Source organism: Leucoraja erinacea, chromosome 1, assembly GCF_028641065.1.
Source record: "Leucoraja erinacea ecotype New England chromosome 1, Leri_hhj_1, whole genome shotgun sequence".
Lineage (NCBI taxonomy): Eukaryota > Metazoa > Chordata > Chondrichthyes > Rajiformes > Rajidae > Leucoraja > Leucoraja erinaceus.
Genome location: NC_073377.1, coordinates 156,670,254 through 156,694,824, shown reverse-complemented (window position 1 = coordinate 156,694,824; position 24,571 = coordinate 156,670,254). Strand labels below are relative to the sequence as shown.

Below are 24,571 nucleotides of genomic sequence, written 5' to 3'. Positions count from 1 at the left end.
AACACCCCAGCGGTATGAACATTGACTTCTCTAATTTTAGATAACCCTTGCTTTCTCCCTCCTCAGATTCAGATTCAGATTCAAACTTTATTGTCAGTGTGCAGTGTACAGTACAGAGACAACGAAATGCAGATAGCATCTCCCTAGAAGAGCAACATAGAATATGAGCAATAATTAAATATATTTACGATACAGCATAGTAGTGCAATTATTTTTTTTCCTGGGGAAAGGAGTGTCCGGGGGGGACACCCCGGGGGGGGGGGGGGGGGATTGGCATTCACCGAGGCACAGTGATGAGTAATGTAACAACCGCAGGGAAGAAGCTGTTCCTGGACCTACTGGTCCGGCAATGAAGAGACCTGTAGCGCCTCCCGGATGGTAGGAGGGTAAACAGTCTGTGGTTGGGGTGAGAGCAGTCCTTGATGATGCTGAGCGCCCATCCGCAGACAGCGCTTTCTTTGGACAGACTCAATGTAGGGGAGTGAGGAACCGGTGATGCGTTGGGCAATTTTCACCACCCTCTGCAGTGCTTTCCGGTCGGAGACAGAGCAGTTGCCATACCATACTGTGATGCAGTTGGTAAGGATGCTCTCGATGGTGCAGCGGTAGAAGTTCACCAGAATCTGAGGAGACAGGTGGATCTTCTTTAGTCTCCTCAGGAAGAAGAGACGCTGGTGAGCCTTCTTGACCAGAGTTGAGGTATTGTGGGTCCAAGAGAGGTCATCGGAGATGTTGACCCCCAGGAACCTGAAGCTGGAAACACGTTCCACCTCCATCCCGTTAATGTGGATGGGGGTGTGCGTGCCACCCCTAGACTTTCTGAAGTCTACAATGAGCTCCTTGTTCTTCTTGGAGTTAAGGGCCAGGTTGTTGTCAGCGCACCATGCTGCTAGGAGCTGGACCTCCTCCCTATAGGCCGACTCATCGTTGTTGCTGATGAGGCCAATCACCGTTGTATCATCTGCATACTTGATGATGGTGTTAGTACCATGTACAGGTGTGCAGTCGTAGGTGAAGAGGGAGTAGAGGAGGGGGCTCAGCACACAGCCCTGTGGAACGCCGGTGTTCAGGGTGAGGGTTGAAGAGGTGTGCTTGTCTAACCTAACAGACTGGGGTCTGTTGGTTAGAAAGTCCAATATCCAGTTGCAGAGGGAGGGGTCGATGCCCAGGTCACCGAGTTTGGTGATCAGTTTAGAGGGTATAATGGTGTTGAATGCTGAGCTGTAATCGATGACTCCTTTCCCTCCCCTTCCCAGCTCTGCCACAAAGCCTACTGTCCCCGCCTCTTCCTTTCTTTCCACCCACGACATCAGTCTGAAGAAAGGTTTCGACCCAGAACATCACCTATTTCTTCTCTCCATAGATGCTGCCTCACCCATCTTTTAATTTTGCCAGTTCACTGGCAAGCTAATATGTTAACGATGGGCATCCAGTCATGAAATCTGCCTCGAGTAACTTGACATCGCTACCCTTGCTCCTTGTTTGCCCACTCAATGTTACATCAGTTACCATGAGCTTATTATGGACGGGAAAGGAATGGAGGGTTATAGTCTGAGCGCAGGTATATGGGACTAGGGGAGAATATGTATTTGGCATGGACTAGAAGGGTCGAGATGGCCTGTTTCCATGCTATAATTGGTATATGGTTTATATGGTTATATTCTTAAACTGTGACCCCCCTGGTTCTGGACTTCCCCTACATGGGGAACATTTTTTCTGCATCTAGCCTGTCCATTCCTGTAAGAATTTTATATGTATCTATAAGATCCCCTCTCATCCTTTAGCAGGACTAATCCAAAATAATGCCCTGCAGCCCCCTCATGCATTGTTGTGCCCAGGCCATTTATTTTAACTGTAACTGTGCAGTCTTTTATTATTTGTGCCGTGAATACCATTTTATTGTTAATTTAAATAGTACTTAGAGCACTTTTCAGGTGTATTTGGCAAGGATACACTGTTGCCTCCAAGTTAACTGTATACTGCAGTTCTGTGTGGCTCGGTTCTGCTTCTCTTTATAAACTGGTGATAGATGTCCATTTTTTCCCCAGGCTGTCCATAGATCCCATTGGTACCATTTCTGTCATCAGGCCTCGGGCTCCCCTTTTGCAAGGGCTAATCTTATTGTAGTTTGGAAGAACGCCATCATTTTTAACCAACCCTTCACAAATTTAAGGTCACCTTCCTTTACATTCCGAGACTTACTTTCTGTCCATTGGAGTAAGCAGAATGAACACAGGCCTTTGCTGCTTCCAAGTTTTCCCAAATTACAACATTAATACACAATAGTTTTGTCCTGTCAGAGAATTTTCTCACTGGCAATTTCCTGCTCAGTCAGCCTGGATATAGCTTGTAGCATCTCGCTGACTTCCTTGCCCAAGGAGTGTATCTCCAGCAGGCACTGTTCTCTAACCTCTTCTCCAGGTTCTTCAGATATCTTGGGAACACTTGGCCACTTTCAACCACTCATTGCTGTATCTATTAGCAATACCTCCCTGTAGCTGGAAGGGATACTGCTTATATTGTAGTTATGCCCCTTTAAGAATTGCCTGCAAGGATTACACCTGTGGGGTTAAATGAGCACTTGCAAAGGATTAATTGGGAGTGTCACTTTTGGTGAAATGTTACACAGAGAAATCGGACAAGGTTCTTCTATTATCTACACAGTTGAAGTTCTTTCATGGTGAAAAGATGTTCAGTGATTTTTTTAATGCCACAAAAAAATAGGTTGGATTAATTAATGGGATGCATTGTTGTAGGGTAGTAAGTATTGTCCAACTCCCTGGGAGACTTTGCTTACACTTCTGGATGAAAATACATGAAAGGATGTTGATAAGCAATAAAACTACTCGAAATCTGAACAAATCTGTAAATACTTGCTATTTGCAGAAAGTTAGATAGCACCTGCGGCGAGAGTCTTTGTTTTGCCTCAAGTTTATCTTGCTCACTGTTTTTTGTATTTATCTTAAAACACTGGTCACGTTTATACCAGTTTCTGTTAAACTACCTAGGCCAACTTGCACCTCCCTACATTCCCACTGTCTGGAAACCATGAATCGTTGTGCAATATCCCTCTCTGTTTTTCACCATTATTGCACTGTGTTGGAACAATTTAATCTAATCTATAATCTGAAAGTGAATGCAATTTAGTCACAGAAAGGTAGTTCTATCTAGCCTCGCATCACCTTCCTGACCTCACAACTGTTGCATTTGTAAAGTTATTCATCCAGCAATCAGTACACAGATAAGCAGGAATTTCCTCAGTTAAATATTGTTTTTTGTTACACTCCCTTAAAGCTATATTCGTTTATGCGTTCAGTGTTTGAAGTGTATCTTGTTTGATCACAATTACCTATTGTCAATTCTGTAACTTCAGTTCCCTTAATACTGAAAAAATTCAATTGTATCTGTATTTAACCTTTTAAGTCAAGAGTGTTCAACCCTAATATTGTGTAATTTAAATCCTTGTAATTTAACCCCTTATAATTTAGATATAATTCTGGTAAATCTACATCATATTTCCTCCAAAGGTAATGTTAGCATTGTAAGATGGCCCTGAACTGGAACAGTTTGCAGTACTCTAGGCTTGGTCTAATCCGGGTTTTATGATTATGGCAAATTTGTATTGACATACACTTCAATCCCCTAAATGTAAAAGCCAATATTCAATTTATCTTTTTGCTTATTTTCTGTAACGGGTATTTTAATGACTCATATAAATATTTTTGAATCTGCACTGTTGATAGCTTTTCACCATGTATAACTCCCCTAACAAGCTCTCATCCAATGCCAATGACATCACCATTGGTTATACTGAAATTGCTTTGGCATAGCTGTGCCCATTCATTCAAGCATTCAATATCCGCTCTGTAATTTAATACTTCTATCTACATAGCATTTGCATATAATCATTATTGCAGTTAAGGAGTAATAATTTGATCATTATTGGCATTGTAACATTTGATAATATTTCCCAAAATGTTCATGGAATATGATTGCATGGGTCATTTTAAACCACTGATATAAATTGCTCATTTTCTTCATTCCACTCCATTTATTGCTAATTGTGCAAAACTAAAGCAGGAAGACTTATTGCGTAGCCGTACAGAAACTACATCCTTGCTCTGTCACCCTGGGATGCTGCATACAGCAGGAAAGCTGTCATTAAACTGTGCCATATTTTAGAAGGAGAACTATTATCCAGTACAGGTGCACAACCTTTTATCCGAAAGCCTTGGGACCAGACACTTGTCGGATTTCGGACTTTTTCGGATTTCAGAATGGAAGATTTTTAGCGTAGATTAGGTAGGTAGCGCGGGCGGTTTGAAAAGTCTGGAGCAGCTGCCTCCTCCCCGGAGACCGGGAGAATCATTGCATAAATGTTAGTCAGTTAGTTTGGAGGGATTTTATGTGGTGGTGGTGGAGTAGGGGTGAAGGGGGAAACTTTAATTCTTAGTCCCCTACCTACCTGGTCGGCGACTCCCAACCTCGCGGAGCTGGGGGCTCCGTCCGGCCGCGGGCGGCGCCGGTTGGAGCTCCGACCCCGGCAACTCTACCCCTGGCTGCGAGGCGCTCCAAATCCAGCGCGGCCCGCAGCCCCAGCTCCGCGAATGTCGGGAGTCGGCGACGTCGCGCAGCGCTGGGATACCAGCGGGGAGCGGGCAATGCCTTACCGGGTCGCCGTGCGGCAAGCTCCGGAGCGCTGTGGCCGCCTTCTTCCAACATTCGCGGAGCGTCGCTGGATTTGGAGCCGCGGAGCTGAGGGCTCCGTCCGGCCGCGGGCTGCGCCGGTTGGAGCTCCGACCCCGGCAACTCTACCCCTGGCTGCGCGGCCCCAAATCCCGCCACCCCCCGCGATGTTGTGTGTCGGCGGCCACAATGCCCCGGAGCTTGCCGCACGGCGACCCAGTAAGGGCATTGCCCGCTCCCCGAAGGTATCCCAGCGATGCGAGCGATAGGCGCCTTGACTCCCGTGTTCGCGGAGCTGGGGTGTTTGATCCGCGGGTGCGCTGGATTTGGAGCGCCTCGCAGTTAGGGGTAGAGTTGCCGGGTTGGAGCTACAAAATGCGCCGGCCCGCGGTAAGACCGGCCACAGCGCTGCGGAGCTTACTGCACAGCGACCCCCCAAGCCATTGATGGACCCCCGCCTCTCCGACCAGTCCGGGGGACTAAGAGGTAAAGTTTGGTAGGTTCACCCCCCTTCACATAAAAGCCCTCCAAACTAACTGACTAACATTTAAGCAATGATTTACAGATGTTTAAGCGTCTCCCGGTTCCAGGGAGGAGGCAGCCGCTACAGTAGTACAGACCTGGGTTGACCGTGGGTCGTTTTGGGTCAGGTTTGGCGCCAAACGCGAGCTTTGGTGCGCAGACGACATCTGGAAAAAATGGCCGGTTTTCGGAGCTTTTCGGTTTCTGGAACACCGGATAAAAGGTTGTGCACCTGTAATAATATTAGAACCATTAATATAGTTTGGATTATCACTCCTTTAATTGGTCAATCATTGAACTATCGTTCATAGAGTCCTGCTGTCTGTTAATTGCTGCTGGCTATATTTGTCTGCTCAGCAATTGCCTGGCTATGAAATTTGGGTCCATGTCCCTGTAGAAACAGATTTCCTGTATTGTCAGGGTTCACGCACTTTCAGTACATTTCATGTCAATCACATATTGGTAAAAATGTTGTGTGGTCTCACTGTACTCCCACTGTGTCAAATTGTGCTGAGTAGGTGGATCACAGATCACACGGAGTATGTCATAACATAGAAAACATACAACATACACCAGTACCACACAGGAACACAATGACTGTGCTGAACCTAATATAAGACTAAATGGCCTGTCCCACTTTCCCGAGCTGCTCACAAATTCTCCCGAGTTTTCCCCTTGATTCAAACTCGGAGAATGTCCGTAACGGGGCAGTAGGAGTCCGTAGATATATCGTAGTGGCTCGTTATGCCAGCCGTAGGTACTCGGGCCATCAGGTTAGTCGGGACGTTATTTCCAGCATGACAAAAAATGACCGCGAATAAAAAAAGTCAGGAGTTAAAAAATTGCAACAATTAATGCCCCGAGTTTGTACGCAGCACCGTAGTATGGTGGGATTTACCGAAGTGAGGACGAGGGATGGAGCGATAGGCATCCTTGATGGTCGTGTAGCAGTGGTCGAGGGTGTTTGATCCTCTGGTGCTGCAGGAGACATGTTGGTGGAAGTTAGGGAGCAATTTCTTATGGTTGGCTCTGTTAAAATCCCTGGCTATAGTGGTAAATGCCTCAGGGTAAGCCGTCTGGTGCTTATTGACCACGGCGTGCAGCTCCCCCAGTGCCAGATGGACATCAGCCTGGGGAGGGATGTCCGGTTGATGGAGGTGAATTCCCTTGGGAGGTAGAAGGGACGGCACTTCACAGCCAGGTGGTCCGGGTATGGAGAGCAGGAGTTGGACAGGACTGCCACGTCTGAGCACCACGCAGAGTTGACCACGAGGCAGACGCCCCCTCCTCTCCCTTTCCCAGATGCCTGCGTACGGTCCATGCGATGGATGGAGAAACCATCAGGCTGGACCGCTGAGTCTGGGGAGCTGGGGGTGAGCCATGTCTCTGTGAAACAGAACACAGAGCATTCCCTCAGCTCCCTTTGATAAAGCAGCCTTGCTCTGAAGTCCTCCACTTTATTTTCAAGGGTCTGTACATTGGCCCGTAGGGAGAGGGGATCAAAATCCCCTGCGCTTCAGTCTGACCTGAAGTCCTGTCCGTTGGCCACGTTTCCGGACACTATGGAGGCGTCCCCGTTGTTTCCAGGTACTGTACTTACTGTACCTGCTGTTTCTGCGAGCCTGTGCTGGAATGGGGATTCCCTCACAGTCAGCAGCTCCAGACTGTGAGGGAATTATGCCAGACTAAGCCAGACTAAGAGATGGTCATTTTAAGTGAAGGGCTATTCCTGGTGCCTTGCATGACACTGCAGAGATGGTTTGAAAAGTTGTGATCCCCTGTTATATTCTCCACATACGGGTAGTATTGTGTGGTTTTGCCTACAGGACAAGGACCAAGGAGGTGGCACGGGTAAATGAGTACTGAAACCTTCAGTGGTCTCTGAATCACCACTAGCCTCAGACTCCTAACCATCACTGGCCAGTGAACTCCTGTCTGGCACACACAAAATGCTGGAGTAACTCAGCGGGACAGGCAGCATCTCTGGAGAGAAGAATTGGGTGAATGTTTGGGTCGAGACCTTCTCCATTTTCTGCTGCTTCTTCTGGCACATCTGTTTAGTGTTTCTGCATGCTATTAAAGCCATGAACACCTGTTCCAAAAAAAAATGCTGGTGATACTCAGGTCAGGCAGCATCTGTGGAGAGAAATAGACAGACAACATTTTGGGTCAGAACCTTTCATCAGACTGTTTGATTAGGGGAGAGCGAACTAGAAAAGAGAGATTGGGGTGGGGCAAAGTCAGGCAAGAAGTAGCCTGAATGCATCAGAGAATGGGACAACCAAGGCAAGTTTTTTTACACAAAGGGTGGTGAGTAACTGGAATGTGCTACCAGGGGTGGTGGTGGAAACAGATACAATAGTGGCATTTGACAGACCTTTGAATAGCACATGGATATGGCTGTGTTTCCATAAATAAGGGTACCAACCTGTGACATTTGTGGCCAAATTTGAAAGTTATTAAATCATAATGAAATACCACAGCATTAAAAATGGGCTCACCTATGATCTTCTTAAGCTAATTTGTGATCAAAATTGATCCAACTTTGACCAAAATTTAATACTTTCAAAATATGAAAAAAAAAGATGAGAAATGTTATTTATAGGACATATAGGACATTATGTCTCTTATACTGATTTCAAAGCTCCCTTACAAAATGTTGGCACGTAACCCACCACGAGGCCCGTCGCTCACGTCAGGGTCATTATAATCACGTTGTTTGAATTTTATTTTAAATCATGACGAGTACAAAAAAATATATATGGGCCTGCCCCACTTACGCGACTTTGTTGAAAATCCAGCGGCGACCAGAACAAGGCAGGAGTCTTTGGGCGACGACTCACGGCGATACAGGCTTCACCCCGCGACATGTCGCTGTGGTGTCGCCTGTATGGGCGTAAGTAGTCTCCTCAGTCGCCCAAAGAGTCATAGCGTCTTTCCGTTGAAAATTTTCGGCGACCTGCAACGACCTATGACGGGTGCCGGCAGTCGCCGAAAAAGTCGCGTAAGTGGGACAGGCCCATTATAGCATTGACGACGTTAGACAATGGGAGGGGCTACAGAGTGAGACATCGATAAAATAGGTGAGCAAACTAGATTTTTATTTCATGATTTTAAGTTCTATTCATTATTAAGTATTTCAATGGAAAGCTTAAACACAAAATATAAACAATAAATTTAAAAACAGTTACTCTGCTTTTAATTCAGGCATTTCACACATGACCAAATGGACACTGCTAGTCACGTTGTGCTGCAGAAACGTGGGGCATCCGAATCGGGTGATAGATGATAAAAATCATCAGCATAATCAAAATTTGGCTTATATAGAATTATTTAATTGCAAAGTTAATGTAATCTTTCTGGTATAAATTAGCCTAAGGATTTGATGAAATCCTGCTTGAAAAATGTCACAAAAAAAGGCAAGGGATACATCTGATATTTTTCTTTGTAAAAACAGATTTATTTATTTTTGCTTCATCTCATTATTTTGGCTATACACCATGATCTAAACTACTTAAAATAAAGGATATGAAACAATGGGAATATCACATCAAAACCAGGAAAATACCATGGAAGTTTGGAAACCTTCAGTTTCACTCCTGAGTGCTGTATTTACGGAAACACCCATATGCAGGGAATGGAGAGATATGGATTATATGCAGGCAGTTGGTCTTGATGTCATATTCGGACGGACTTTGTTGGGTGGTGGGCCTGTTCCTGTGCTATGTTCTATCTAATAAACTTTGTCTAAAATTCTATTGTTGTACAGTTCAGCTCAGAAGGGTTGCACTATTCAATAATGAAATAAGAAATAAGAAAGCAGTTTTTCACGTAGTGAGTCATGATTGTTCTGAGCCATGACTCCCAAAAATCTGTTACAGTTAAATAAATTGAATTTTTGAAAACCAAGGCTGCTTCAAAACCAAGTTTTGAAGGAGGTAAAAGAAGTTGACATTCAAATCAGCCATAAAATGATAAACTGGACAGATGAAATGCTGAACTCCAGTTCCCTGTGAAGGGAGCCTTCAAAAGCATTGTTCTTTTCCGCTGTAACAAAAATAGAAAATGTTGGAGAATCAAAACGTCAGACAGCATCCGTGGTAAGAGAAACAAGCTTATTGGTTTTGGGTCAAAGATCTTTCATCAGAAACGGGAAAAAGGGGAAACAAGTTAGCTTTAAGTTGCAGAGAGGTTGGGAGGAATGCAGAGAACAAAGGGAATATCGGTGAAAAGCTGAGGCCACAGTTACCACGGAGATAAACTGCAGTCATCTGGTCAATGGGTCAATGAGAAGAGTTCAAGAATGACAGTATAAACAAATGAGCGTAAAATAGTTGCAAAATGCATGGCCAACAGGTCAGGTTGTGTCAATGGAGAAAAGAAAACGATGCCAATATTGCAGATAGATGATTTGCAGCATAAATGGCCCTCTCTATTTCAGAGAGAAAGCAAGTTGGAGAATTTGACATAGACTCCTAGCAGAAGATAGCTGACTCCTAGCTGGTTCCTTTGCGAAGTTAGAGAGAGAATGTGATAGAAATTAAACTGGCAGGCAACAGGAAGCTTGTGGTTACCCCTTCGAACTATATGTAGATGCTCTGCAAAGTGGTCCCTACTCTGTTTGATTTCACCAATATAGATGACACCATGTTGTGAACAATGAATGCATTATACTAGATTGGATTATTCCGTTTAGTTTAGAGATAGAGTGCGGAAACAGGCCCTTCAGCCCACTGAGTCCACGTTAACCAGCGATCTCCGCACACTAACACTATCCTACGCACACTAGAGTCAATTAAAAATGAAACTAAGCCGCTTAACCAACAAACTTGCACGTCTTTGGATTGTGGGAGGAAACCTGAGATCTCAGTGAAAACCCACACAGGTCACAGGGAGAATGTACAAACTCCATACAGACAGCTCCCGTAGTCAGGATCAATCCAGGGTTCCTGGCGCTGTGAAGTAGCAACTCTACCGCTGCCCATGTGTAATTGAATTTATTTTTTATTTTATACCTTCGACTGCTTGGATTTCCACCAGGTGTTCCCACATCCTAAAATATGTGAGTTGGTAAGTTCAATTGGTGACTGTAAATCACCCCTGGTGTGATGTGTGTGTAGAATGGATAGAATAAAGTGGGATTAATGTGGAATCGGTACAAAAATGTGCTTGATGGTTAGCACAGGCTGACCAGCATGTTTCCATGCTGTTTGCTTCTATGACTGTGGGTGCAGATGATGGGGACAGGAGAATAGCTAGCTGAGGGAAAGTGACAATGAAGCAGACAAAGATAAAATGCAATCAGGATGTGAAGCCCAATGCAAATTGGAGGAACAGCACCTCATATTTCGCTTGGGCAGCTTACAACCCAGTCGTATAAATATAGACTTCTCTAACGTCAATTAACCCTTGCCTTCGTTCTCTCCGATCCCTCCCCATCCCAGTTCTCCAAAGGGCCTCGACCCGAAACGTCACCCATTCCTTCTCTCCAGAGATGCTGCCTGTCCCGCTGAGTTACTCCAGCTTTTTGTGTCCATCTCTGACCAGTTTGACTGTCTTCCTGATTACATTTTATCTTTGTATGCTTCGTTGTCACCTTACCCTAGCTAACAATAATCTAATTTAACTACATTTACCTTGATCTCTCATTTGATGTCTCATTTTCACACCTTACCCATTCATATCTCCCTCCCTCTCTCCCGACTCTGTCTGAAGATGGGTCTCGACCCAAAACATCATCCATTTGTTCTATCCAGAGTTGCTGCCTGTCCCGCTGAGTTACTTCAGCATTTAGTGTCTATCTTACAGTTGAACCACCTCTCTGTTTCCAAAATGCTGATTTTACAGTGTGAAATACCATTCTCTCCGTCCCATGGTAACAATTGCGCAGATTTTACCATAACTATTTGTTTTGCAAAAATATTTGTAATATTTCATCTTCTATCTTAATCCCATGTGTATGTATCAATGTGCACTTTTTGTAACAGAGTACTCAAAACCAAATATCTTGATTCTTCAGGCCTGAAAATCTGGCCCTAAATCATGGATTCTCAACAAAATCAGGGCCAACTTTCATGACATTTTTCAAGAAGTAATTCATTTACACGATCAGAACTGACTAGTTGCTCCATACTAAAGATGGAACAAAGGGAAGAGATAAAGACTTTGCCTTCCATCACAGTAAGGAGATGTTGGAGACTCACTGTGATGGATGTTTATGTAAACTATGTTAAGTCTGGGTCTTGGATTGTGTTTGTAATGTAAAACCCAGGTTTGAATGACAATAAATAGCATTCTATTCTATTCTATTCTATTCTATTCTATTCTATTCTAAAGATAACCTTACAATTTCAGAATCCTGAAGGGATTCTGGAGAGTTCTTCTGGCACACTGTCATTTATATGACAGCAGTCTCCCTCTTCATTAGGCACCATCTCCAGATTTTTTATCCATGGTATATCTCTCGACACATGTGCTTTATCTCACCTGTTCTACTGCATGTTGCTATTTAAGTTCTTACCATAAATCATGAAATATTCTATAGGCATATGACATCCTTTCAAAAAGTGACAGGTGCCTATTATTTGGAGTATTTGATTTTTTTTTTGTTTGTTTTTTTGTTAGGTAAATTGGTTTATCTATTGCCTGCATGTTACTTGAAGTTATCAAAATGAAGCCTTCACAAGATCTTCCTAATTCTGTGCCAAGAAAAATATATTAAAAGGTTGACTCTTTTTATTATTTTTAAAACTGCTGGTTTGAACAAATATAGGTGAAACACAGACAGACCCTCATGTTAGTTTCACCCAGAGGAGGCAGATTTCCATTGTGGATCCTGATGCAGTTGTTAAGGGGCTGTCCCACTTGGGCGACCTAATCCGCGAGTTCCGGCGAGTTTGCCCTCGACATATACTCGCAGCATGGTCGACACGAGGTCGTAGGAGATCTTCGTAACTCTCCTTCAGGCTCGAGAGTGGTCTCCGCGTACTCGAGGCCTCAGCTATGTCGCAGCGATTTTTTCAATATGTTAAAAAATGTCCGCGAGGAAAAAAAGGTTGCCATGGGAAAAAATCGATACTTTTTTTAGTCGTAAGTTTAGTCGTAATAGGTTGGAGTAGGTCGGCATGTTAGTCGTAGGTAATCGAGGGTAGTCGAAGGTAGTGGAAGGTAGTTGTAGATAGTCTTCATCATAGTCGAATAAAGGTCGAAGGAGATCAACTTCACTCTCCATTATTCAGTGGCCAATTTTCCCGAAGTTAGTTATAGCTAGTCGTAGCTAGTCGAAGCTAGTCTTCAACATAGTCGAAGGAGGTTGAAGGAGGTCTTCAACATGTCATTTTTTTAAACTCTTCTAAACTCGCCAATTAGGTCGCCCAAGTGGGACAGCCCTTTTAAGCTACTCACTTGCTTTGTTCTACACAAGATTAGCCTTCATCTCTTTTAGGTACCGAGGATCTGTAAAAAATCACTGACTTGTGGTATCACACAATTTCATGCATCTGTGGGCAAATGTCCGTTTTTCTTGCATGCCTCTCACAGCATATTACCCCCATTTTTCACCAATAAACAGAATGAATTGAGATCTAAATTCACTACAACATAGTTTGCATATTTTTTTTGGTATTTTTCAAGCATCATTTTAAAGCTCCTGCTACTTTAGTTTCAGTTACATTTTTGAAACATAGTTGTACAAAACTAAAGCTGTATCATGCTTTCCAACCTTTCTATCAACCAGCAATCCCTCCCCTCTCCATGTGTCCCCCATTCTTGTCATTAGAGAATGCTTTTGAGTTATTTTATGCCACTGTTGGTCCTCCGACTCCTCCATTTGTTTAACAGTCTTTTTCTGCAAGGAAAAACACAACACTGTATATATTCTGTTGAACAGTGAGAAAGTGCACCTCAAACTCTCATGCAAAATGTAGTAATTTGAGCAACGTTGGTAGCTGTACAAGTTGATCTGATGTTGTTAACTTAACTTAATTGAAAGTAAACCAATAATACTTGTCTTTGCTCTAAATATAAAATGTTATACTTTCTAACTAATTAAATTTTATAGACAAGGTGCTATAGTAACTAAGTGGGTCAGGGGCCATCTCTGGAGAACATGGATAGGTGACATTTCGGGCTGGAACCCTTCTTCAGTGTGGGTGGAGGGAAGAAAGCTGGAAGAGAGGAGAGGCAGGACATCATCAAGCCGTTAATGGGTTGATATAGGTGAGCAAGTATATTTTATAAGCAGATGATTGGACAAAGGCAAGAGATTAAAAGGTGTGAGACATAAGATTTGAGCATTGGATAATGCTAGAAGCAGTGCACGCCAGCCTCAGTCTCCCCGGAACGACTGCTGGGGTCCCAGGATGGAGGCGAGGGAGGAGGTATAGGGCAGGTGTTATATCTCTTGCAGTTGCAGGGAAAGTATCTGGGGAAGGGTTGAGGGGAAGAGATGAGTGAACCAAGGAGTCGTGAACGGAGCGGTCTCTGCGGAAGTTGTGACTAGTGTTGGGACCTCCAACGTGAATCTGCAGTTCCTTGTTTCTAATTGTATTTTATTTTACAGTAACTCACATTCAATCTAACTTAAAAACATTTATTATCCGTTTAGTCAGCATTTGCTGGGCACATCAAAGGTTGAGTCATGTTATTTTTCTTTCAAAACCAGCTCTCCTTTCATCTCTGTATAGTAGATATCTCTGTTTTACTACTATTAGAAGTATTTGAATTTGACTTTAAATCTGATGTAAAATGATCCATGAATATATTACAGATATTGACTAATCTCTGATTAATTAGTAGGTAGACAAAAATGCTGGAGAAACTCAGCGAGTGAGCCAGCATCTATGGAGTGAAGGAATAGGTGACGTTTCGGGTTGAGACCCTTCTTCAGACTGATGTGGTGGGGGGTGGGGGGGGGGGAAGAAAAAAGGAAGAGGCGGAGACAGTAGGCCGTGGGAGAGCTGGGAATGGGAGGGGAAGGAGGGAGAAAGCAAGGACTACCAGAAATTGGAGAAGTCAATGTTCATACCACTGGGGTGTAAGCTGCCCAAGTGAAATATGCAGTGCTGCACCTCCAATTTGCGGTAGGACTCACTCTGGCCATGGAGGAGGCCCAGGACAGAAAGGTCGGATTCGGAATGGGAAGGGTGTTGAAGTGCTGGGCCACCGGGAGATCAGGTTGGTTAATGCGAACCGAGTGGAGGTGTTAGGCGAAGTGATCGCCAAGCCTACGCTTGGTCTCACCGATGTGGAGCAGTTGAGATCTAGAGCAGCGGATGCAATAGATGAGGTTGGAGGAGATGCAGGTGAACCTCTGCCTCACCTGGAAAGATTAATTAGTAGTTTAAGAGGACTATAAGATTACCTAAATCTACTCAAAATAAATTACACGACCAATGTAAAAAGCTGCCTATTTTTGCAAACACAATTTAACAATGCTGGGATGTTTTTAGCAACACATTGAGAGAAAGTGTTAATTTATCATGACATGGATCAGTTAAACATAGACACTGGGCCTCTGTTCAAAACGAGCTACATAGCCAGTGATGCAAGAAAGAAAAGTCAGTTCTGGGTTTAGCATTAACTATTGCTGTTAACAAGGAAGTTTTGTTCTTGCATGGAATATTTTCTGTAAAATTTGCAGGAAACTGCCCGTGATAGGGCACAGCAAGAAAGATGGTACAGGCATCATGCTGTAAAAGAAAAAGCAATGTTATTATGAAGCAGGAAACAGTATATGTTGGGTCAGACAGTTAGGCAAAATATCATGGTTAGGTTTTGCAAGATATCCAGTTTCTTATATATGACCATGAGGCCAGTAAATTACAAGAATATTCCTGATCTACAGCCTACATACACACACATGTATATTATGAGAGCTCAGTTGAGCGGCCGCAGATGGCATTGTGAGTGGCGAGCGTTCTTCCCAGTCGCGTCCCTCCGTCGTGAAAGAGTTATTTGTTTACATCTAAACATTGAAAACTCTCCTTGGCTTTGTCTAATTCTATCTGTGCTAGCTCAATGTTTAAGTTCATCCTGTTTCAAATCTGCCTGGCCCTTAGGCACCGCCCTACAACCCATCCTCACACCATTCTGTTCAATTTGCCTCTTACCCTCTGGAACTCTGAACTTCCTGTCATGCCTTTTCTAAAATACTGGGCACAGTTAAGGATCTGCTTCCCAAAATCCTTCCGCTCAATCATCTCTCCTAATTAATTGTCCTGCAAGACAATACAGTAAACCGTTGTTTTAATGACCCCCTTATAATGGACTAAGCGGGACCTGTTGGGTCCCACCTTCACATGGGAGGACTGGTCCCCAATGCAATATTCCACCTCTCCACCAATTCCAATGTACACACACACACACACACCCTCCACCTCACACACTTACCACACACATGCACTCACTCACTCTCACACATACACACACACACCCTCCACCTCACACACACACACACACACTTACACTCACACACACACACACACACACACACATTCACACACACACACACACACACACATTCACACACACTCACTCTCACACACACACACACACATGCACACACTCCCACACTCACTCATACTCACTCACACACACACACACGTACTAACACATACACGCACTCACACACACATACACTCACACACACACGCCCTCACACACACACGCGTACACTCACACACACATACCGCACACACTCATCACACGCACATACACATACATACATACACTAACATACACTCACACACACTTACACTCACACACACATACACTCACACACACTGACTCACACACACATACACTCATAGGCACACACATACACTCACACACACACACACACACACACACACACACACACACACACACACTCACACATCACATACACTCACACACACACACACACACGCCTAGTCCTTGCCATGGGTCCCACACCTTTCCCTCCTCGTGGGCTGCCGCCCCTAAACCCAGCCCCAGCCTCAGCACCCAGGCCCTGGGTCTCCCCACCTCCAGACCCCGCACCGGCTCCAACCCCAGCCCAGGGCCAGTGGGACAGAAATTATTAATGTTGTGATGTTAAAAAGCTGAGCAAGATTCTGCGAAAATGTCCGTGCTATTGTGTACCGTTTTGGCGTAGCTCCTGAGATTACAGACAGACGGACAGACAAACATGGCAAGACTTTTAATAGTATACTAGACCAAGTGGGACTCGTTGAGTCCCGTCCTCTCAACGTCCGGTTGCACGGGAGTGGCCTGCGGTGTAACACACACAATAACCACCCCGCCACACTGTTATATTAATATTATTCATTAGCTCCTTTTGCCCCGTCCCTGCCCTATCAACTGACGCATGAGAGAGAGGAAGGGGGGAGAAAGAGAGGAGGTCGGAGAGAGAGAGGGGGGAGAGATAGAGGGGGGGGGGCGGAGAGAGGGAGGAAGAGAGAGAGGGGAGAGAGAGAGGATGGGATGGGATAGGGAGAAAAGAGAGGGGGGGAGAGGGGGGAGAGAGAGAGGGGGAGAGAGGGGGAAGAGAGAGAGGGAGGGGGAGAGAGAGAGGAGTGGGGCGGAGCGGCAGGTCGCGGGGGCCCGGAGCGAGGCCCAGAGCGATCAGGGGACCAAAGATCCTATAGCGCGCTATAGGCTCTTTGTTGAGAACTGCCAAAAGCTGCGGAGGACCGGCCGTTCGTGGCTTATGCAAGGGAGGTCGTCCCCTGTGACGGGTAGAGAGGAGTGTGGAGAGAGGGAGGGAGGAGAGGGGAGGAGGTGAGAAGAGGAGGGGAGGAGGTGAGGGTGTGCTGGGCGAGTGAGTGGGCTTGTGAAAAGCGGAGAGAGACCCGGCCTGACTCTGGAAACCCGCAGCTGCAGTGAGCGACGGACGTGGCTTCACAAGCTGCAGCGACCGTGAGAGAGGGAGAAAGTTCTGCAACGGTGACCTCACGATCTGCAGAACTTTCTCGTTCTTTCTGCGCCTTTTGAAGAACGTGGCGGGAGGCGAGTGGTCGTGGGGAAAGAGGTGGGGGGAAGAGGAGGAAGGGAGCGGGGGGCGTAACTGGCTGCGCATTGAAAATCTGCACAGCTGGTCGTAAGCAGCAAAGGCATTGTGATGACAGCAGCTGGCCAGTGGCGATATTTGAAAAAAAACTGTCTGTTTGGTGAACAATTTTAGTGAAAATATAGGGAAATAATTGACCAAATTCATAGAGGAGTGGATTTCTAAGTCATAAGGTAATTTGCTACTGAAATATGTAATAATTTCCCCGTTTTGGCATCTGGTTTTCGAGGAGATACGTTTCAAAGGCTAAATGACACACACCCTCACAAACAGACACACACACAGAGTTTTCTTAAGTATATGATATGATATGATATTAGAGTAAGTGGGACCCATTGGGTCCCATGTTCACACGGGAGGGCTGGTCCCCCAACGCAATATTCCACATCTCCACCAATTCCAATATTGCTGGCCAGTGGGGGATGGGGGCTTTCTGGAGCGCTTGTATGGGAGTTGTGGCCCGAAGGGACTGGTTTCCAGAGGGACATTGTGGACCAAATGGGCTGGCATTCTTCGGCTGGCAGCTCAGTCACTCAGGCCTGGTGGGCCGGCAGCTCAGAAACTGCCAGAAATTCTGCCCAGAACAGGTGAGAGACTCTGTGAGAGAGAAGGGGGAGAGGGTGGAGAATCAATTTTAGACATTTTTCATCTTTTTCTGCAGATCACAGCAATGAAGGAGGAAAGTCTATCCTGGCCTGGATCTCCCAGGGAGAAAAATACTGGGGTGATGTTTAATACTTGCAGGGGGAATACCTACTGACGGGCCGAGTAGATTCCTGGGCCTGATGGGTCGAAGTGGCTCTATTAAAAAATAAAAATAAAGTGAAATCTCAGTGAAAGGCACTTTTTTCTGGACTATTCCTGGCCTGGCATGGGACCTTGGTGCCAAAATGCTCCTCCTGGGCTAATACGGGCATTTTGGGCAAAGGGGACTGGTTTCTCGGCTAATAGGCACCTAGTGGTTTCAGGCAGGCCAAACTACTCATTTCATTTCCAATTGCATTGCAGTTTCAAGCACAGGCAGGCCGAATGGCTCATTGCATTTTCATTTCACTTGCATTGCCATTGCAGTTTCAAGCACAGGGCAGGTACAAGCCAAATAGCTGATTGCATTTTCACTTCATTTCCATTGCCATTGCCATTGCACATTCAGGCACAGGGCGGGCTCAAGCCAAACAGCTCATTGCATTTTCACTTCATTTTCACTGCCATTGCAGTTTCAAACAGGGCAGGCCAAATAACTAATTTCCTTTTCATTAAAGGCTAACAAATCATTTATTCAAGTACATTGCAAACTCACAGTGTTCTGTAGTTTCCCAGCTCAGACAGAGAGTCATGACCTCTACCTCACCATCTTGCAGACAGACTGAGCCATGCCCACACTTCCGGGTTTTATAGTCCCTCCAACCGGAAGGGGCATGGCCTTCATGGCGGTGATTGACAGGAGAGAGAATCTCAAGGTTTTTTAAATACTAATAAGTCTTTTATTTTTCATCGATGGGAAAATTCCTCGAGGAGGACTCTGAGTAAGATGGCAAAAAAATCACAGCCACATGTGGTAGCGTTTTTTCTAAAATCAAAGCTCAGTGCAAACAGGAAGTGGTCAAGATGAGACTTTTAATTATATAGATATGGATGGATGGGTAGATAGATATTAAACATTCAGGATTATTTGCACATTTCAAAAGAACATTGAACAAATTAATAATGTAAAAAGGATTTTGTTTTAGTTCCTCTCAGATGTTTTAATCTTTAAATGTGTTTCAAATCTACTACTATTTTTGTCTGTAGTTGTTGGTCATGCGCTAGTAGAAGTTAGAAATTACTGATTGCTGAATGGATGTATTTCCTTAGTTTCTACCATTTAACACCAAATGGTCATCAATTTTGTATGCGCGATTCATTGATGTTGGGTGGTCGTCAAATTGAAAGATTCTACTGAGAGATCTCAGTCTTATGAAGTATCATTGAAGCTTGAAAATATTCTGATGATTTCAATTTTGAAGGATTACAAATTACTGATCCATACTATAAATGTGTTATTATAATGGCTATATATTTACCAAATCGTGATTTGGGAAGTTTCCCACTTTTAATTTCATTATCTGATTTAGTAGTGCTATGAAATATCTGAAGATGAAAATGATTGATGTAGAAAACAAATACATTAAAACATTGACTATTTAAGCATCTCAGTCTACAGAACTTGTACTTCCATTCATGAGAAATGCTTTCCTTTGCAGCTATGACAGCTACTACTGGTTTATAATGTATGCCCTTTACATGAATACAAAATATTAAATTCTTACAACCTGTTCATTGTGAAATCTAGTTTAATTGTTTCAATGAAGACGCATTGAGATTATACCAATCTGAAATAGTTTTGTGTGTGGTCTCTTTATTTTGTCGTGAAGAGCAGACATGATAATGTTATTCTTTGTTATGTACATGAAGTCATTAGTGAACTGTGCGATACTGTATAATGAAAATGTACTTCTTTACTATTTATTTACAATCAAATACTAGTCTCCATACTGGCCATTCCTTCTTCTCCCTGGTCCCATCCAGCAGAAGCTACAGACTCACGAACAACTTCTTCCCCTCTGTTATGAGACTTCTAAGCTAATCATACGGAACTACTGAGCTACAATGCTGACAACTATATTCTGCACACTCCATCTTCATTGTAACTCCATATCTCTTCCGCCCCGCCCCCCTCTACTTTCTGGCTGAAGAACGGGTCCAACCCAAAACGTCACCTGTTCCTTTTCTCCAGAGATTTGTGTCTATCACTGTATCTCCCCCTTTGCTCTGTCTATTGTGCTTGAGTTTGACTAGATTGTATTTATGTATAGTATTATATGATCTGTTTGGATAGCATGCAAAGCAAAGATTTCCACTGTACCTTGACAATAACAAACCTATACCTATATCTTGATAATATTTTAAGCTGTATTTTTTAGCACATTTTTGTTGTTGTATTTTATACCATGCGTGGCAGTAACTGAAAAGCTGTGGATCCTGAAGACTTAAAAAATGATATCAACACTTTGCCCCAGCTATGTGTCAGCAGCCAACTCTGATACATCACAATTTTGTAGCTTCAGATTGATTTAACTGTCATTAAATTCTCATCAAAGCAGAGTGTGTCCTCGGTGGTTATTTTAAAGTATATTAATCCTGACATATAGTACAAAGAAATTATTTTTATTTGAAATGTTGATATTACTTTGCAATGAGTCGCAATAATAATAAAAATAATTTGGATACATTCCTTCATAAAATGGATACGAGTGCTTTAGTGCCTTGTTTTATTTTCATGCTTTTAGCAAGTAGGGGTTTCTGTTGAGCTGCAGTTCACAAGTACATTGATGAATGGGAATACAGCTTAACCCACTTATTAGCCACTTTCTCCCTGTGGGAAATGTGAGATTGGATTTCACCATGCAGTGCCTGCGGCAGGATACAATAGAAACCAAATAAATGCTGCCATAGGCCCTAAAGGGAGAAGTTGAGTGGAATTTGGAATAATCTTTGCTTTATAAATTTCATTTGTAATACTTAATTCCAATGTTTTAGTTAAAATATTATTTGCATTTTTGTATATATCTGTGTGATACATTAACCATAATGCCTAAGACATTAATAGAAAAACTATATAATATAGAACTTTCAATAGAATTTTTGTTTGTCTGCAACATGCGTACATCTTTTTTAATAGGTTGCTTCATATAAAGAATTGTGGCCTTGAATGTTACACAGGTGGTATGTTATAAGAGGTGCCTGGTAACCATCAACAAACCCAGTCAGGTTAAGGCTGTGGAAATGCTGGTAATTTTTACAAGAAGCCCTCCTATAGATTAACATATGCAGAGTCCTGCCTAATAATTGGATGTATTGCATGGCCAAACGATCAGACTAGCATTTTGATGGCAAGAGGAACAGCTTTTAATTTTAAACATTCTCCATGTTTTGGGAGCATAGACACATAGGGAAGGGCAGGACGATTCTGCTGTAACATTAAGATTTATCAAGATATGAAAGCATTAAACAGAAATAGATCATAAAATTGTTACACCATTGAAGGACGTCATGGCTCACAGTAGCGTAATCCAGACAGTCCCATTCTCCATGGCCCTGTAAATTATTCTCTTTCAAATGATAACCCATTTTTTGTAGATATTAATTGGTTTTCTTCCCACTACCCATACATGCAGTGAATTCCAGATTGCAATACTCTCTGAACAAATATGTTTTTTTTACCTCGCATGTTATCTGTTTTTGAAGAAAGTCATAATCCTAGAGGATATTCGTTTTTGCAGCCTACCAACTTATTCTCTGCATTTCATGCATACCAATACATGCATCCGAGACTCACTCTTGTGTTTCTTGAAACTTTTCTTCGTCTTTTTCCGTAAATTATGGTACCACTCTTCATTGTTATTTAATATTCCCACCTACTACTCTGCAATGCAGTTGAAACCTTCCCCAACCACCCAGGGCTATTGATTGCAGTGTTGTCAAAGTACAAAACAACCTTGAACAGATAATTTATGCCTGAATACCGGTCCAGATATCCCCCAAAATCTGAAGCTCTCCCAATACCATGTCTTTATCACACATCAATATACACAAGTTTTCTATTTGTATTCTCATTAATGCACAACACTGGGATTAATTCAGATAGTACTACCTTCATGGCCCTAATTTTTAAACTTGTTCACTTACCCTAATATTCCATCCTCTTTTTCTCCCTATGCCACTGGTTCCAAAGTGAACCATTATTTATTCCTTTCACTTTCAGAATGCTCTGCACTCTGTCTTTCATCATGGCACCAGACAGGCAACACGCCATGTCAAGCTCACGTTGTTGGTTATAAAAAACCTTGTTGGCTGCCTGGTTTTGGAATTACTTGATACAACAGCATTTCTAACCTTATCTGTTTCCCCTGTGTGGTTAAAGAAACATAGAAACATAGAAAATAAGTGCAGGAGTAGGCCATTCGGCCCTTCGAGCCTGCCCCGCCGTTCAATATGATCATGACTGATCATCCAACTCGGTATCCTGTACCTGCCTTCTCTCCACACCCCCTGATCCCTTTAGCCACAAGGGCCACATCTAACTCCCTCTTAAATATAGCCAATGAACTGGCCTCAACTACCTTCTGTGGCAGAGAATTCCAGAGATTCATCACCCTCTGTCCTTTGTTCTATGATTCTAGGTTTCATTTCTTTAAGGTGTGATTTACTTCACCAGCCTCAAATGCTGAATATCAGTTTGGGAGAGTCACACACAGCAAAATGATTCCTGCAAATACAACTTCGTCCAGATAGCCACCATTTGTATCCTGAGCTGTGAGGTTGCAGGTGGATACCTGAAACATAGGATCCAGGAATTCTAAGCTTTCCTTGTAGTCTTCAGTGACTATTTAAGCTGCACCTCAAATTTCGAGGCATAAAATTATTAAACAAGTGAATCTGTGTCCGCCATGTCCCTCTCATAAAATATTTTGATATGCTGACCATTTTTCATCTCAGACTGTTTCAAAACAACCCATCTATATTCTTTATCACAAGAAAATCAAAATGCTCTTTTGGGGGGAATTCGGAACACAGAGGACATAATCTTAAAGTTGCTAATAATAATAAATAAAAACAATGATGGCAGAAATTATAAAAAAGTTTCTTCAAAATCACAGAGCAGGTAGTTACATTGGCATATTTGGTAACAGATCAAATATACAGGAACCCAAAGTTTGCCATTTGATCCACCGATGACACCCGACTGGAATGGCAAAGGTTACTACATTCTATGAATTTAAACTCCTGATTAATGATTAATAAACTCCTTCTCACTAAAACAAAAATTGGGACTGAGCTCGACAAGACAGCAAAAATGTACTTCCTTTTAATTTCAGTAATTTGGAAAGGACTGCTATAATTACAGGTGTGCTGGAGGTTTAAACTGGGATAAATGACCATAAGTGCCCAGCATTGCACAAAAAAAAGATCAGTGATCCTGGGAATGGCTGACAGGAAATTTTGGAGACTGAAAAAACAGAGATGAAAGCCAGAGAACCCAGGAGCAGCATGTTCAGTGAGCAGAGTCAAACTATCTGGCCCGCTATAGTTGAGGTCTGATATTGAGGGATCCATAACTTAAATATTATTTATCAATGAGGTGAAACACGGATCCCTTGAATGCTAAGTGGGTAAGGGGTGGGAACTTGATGAAGGCATGATCATGACATAAGCTGGAACAATTGTCAACACCCGTTCTGTCTGCACAAGTCTTAATTCCATGAGAAATGTGGATGACCAGTTATGAATCTGGAAGACAAATAAAATCAAAAGTTTGAAACGTTATTATATCATTTACATTATGAGCATGATTATTCTGATCCCCACATCCTCTAATAAATCCAGGTGGATTGGAAACATTTGAGACTTTACATCGACTCTGACACAGTGTTGTAGGGTAAAACGTACCCCAAGTTGTACTATGTTGATCTTTGTCATTGATAGTGCTATGAAGCTATTCTAAACTCTATTGATTCTCCCAACAGATCCTACTGCAAGCAGACTATTTGACAGACGATCACTCGGGGAAACAAAGATAGCTTTTAATGAAACTGCGGATTAAGAAAGGCAAATGCTGGAAAAATATAACGCTAGTTCACAACCTTCATAATGGTGGCACTTTTGTCAATCTAATTCAGATGGTATCAGTTCAATCACCAATGAAAATAACAAATGATCACAAATAATCTTTTATTTTTAAACTGTTTTATTAATTAATTGTGCCCAAATTGTGCATGATATGTCAATGTTTTCACCATACAGGGGTCAGGTAGTGATTATTAAACTGGTCTGTTTTAACATTGTTGTGCACTAATTTTCACCATGGGGTTTTTTGTTGTTGTTAACGAGCAAACATTATTATGTGGAGTATTTCATCATCAATATAGATTATTTCCTTACATAACTATCAAATTTATCATCGTGCAGTACCGTCACATGTTAGTGGGTTTCTCCAAAATTATTTTAATTTGGGTGACATAAAATAGAGAGAATTTTTTAATGGATAGATTCTTTTTTACATAACCTGAGTTAATGAACAGTTTAGGGATGTATATTTCAGTGACTATCAAAAACAGGATTATATTTGTTCGTACCCTGTTTGGAGCATATTATGCATGGGCTCTCTTTCTATATTTAATTATCAATAAGCATTTTAAAAATACCAATTTTCAAACCGTTTATAATTTGAAGTACTTCAACATTTCCAATAAAATACTGTTCCTTTTTAATCAT

The 24,571-nt window shown here is 42.9% G+C and overlaps 1 protein-coding gene across 2 annotated transcripts in view; it reads left to right on the top strand.

Annotated features, from left to right (window-relative positions):
- Window positions 1-24,136, top strand: part of ttc29 (tetratricopeptide repeat domain 29) — a 323,363-nt gene extending 299,227 nt beyond the window's left edge. For both annotated transcript variants that reach the window (XM_055646422.1, XM_055646429.1), the window contains exon 11: window positions 23,824-24,136. In XM_055646422.1, coding sequence (XP_055502397.1) covers window positions 23,824-23,900 — 77 coding nt within the window. In that variant the 3' untranslated portion in view covers window positions 23,901-24,136. The remainder of the gene's footprint in view (window positions 1-23,823) is intronic.
- The last annotated feature ends 435 nt before the right edge of the window (window positions 24,137-24,571 follow it).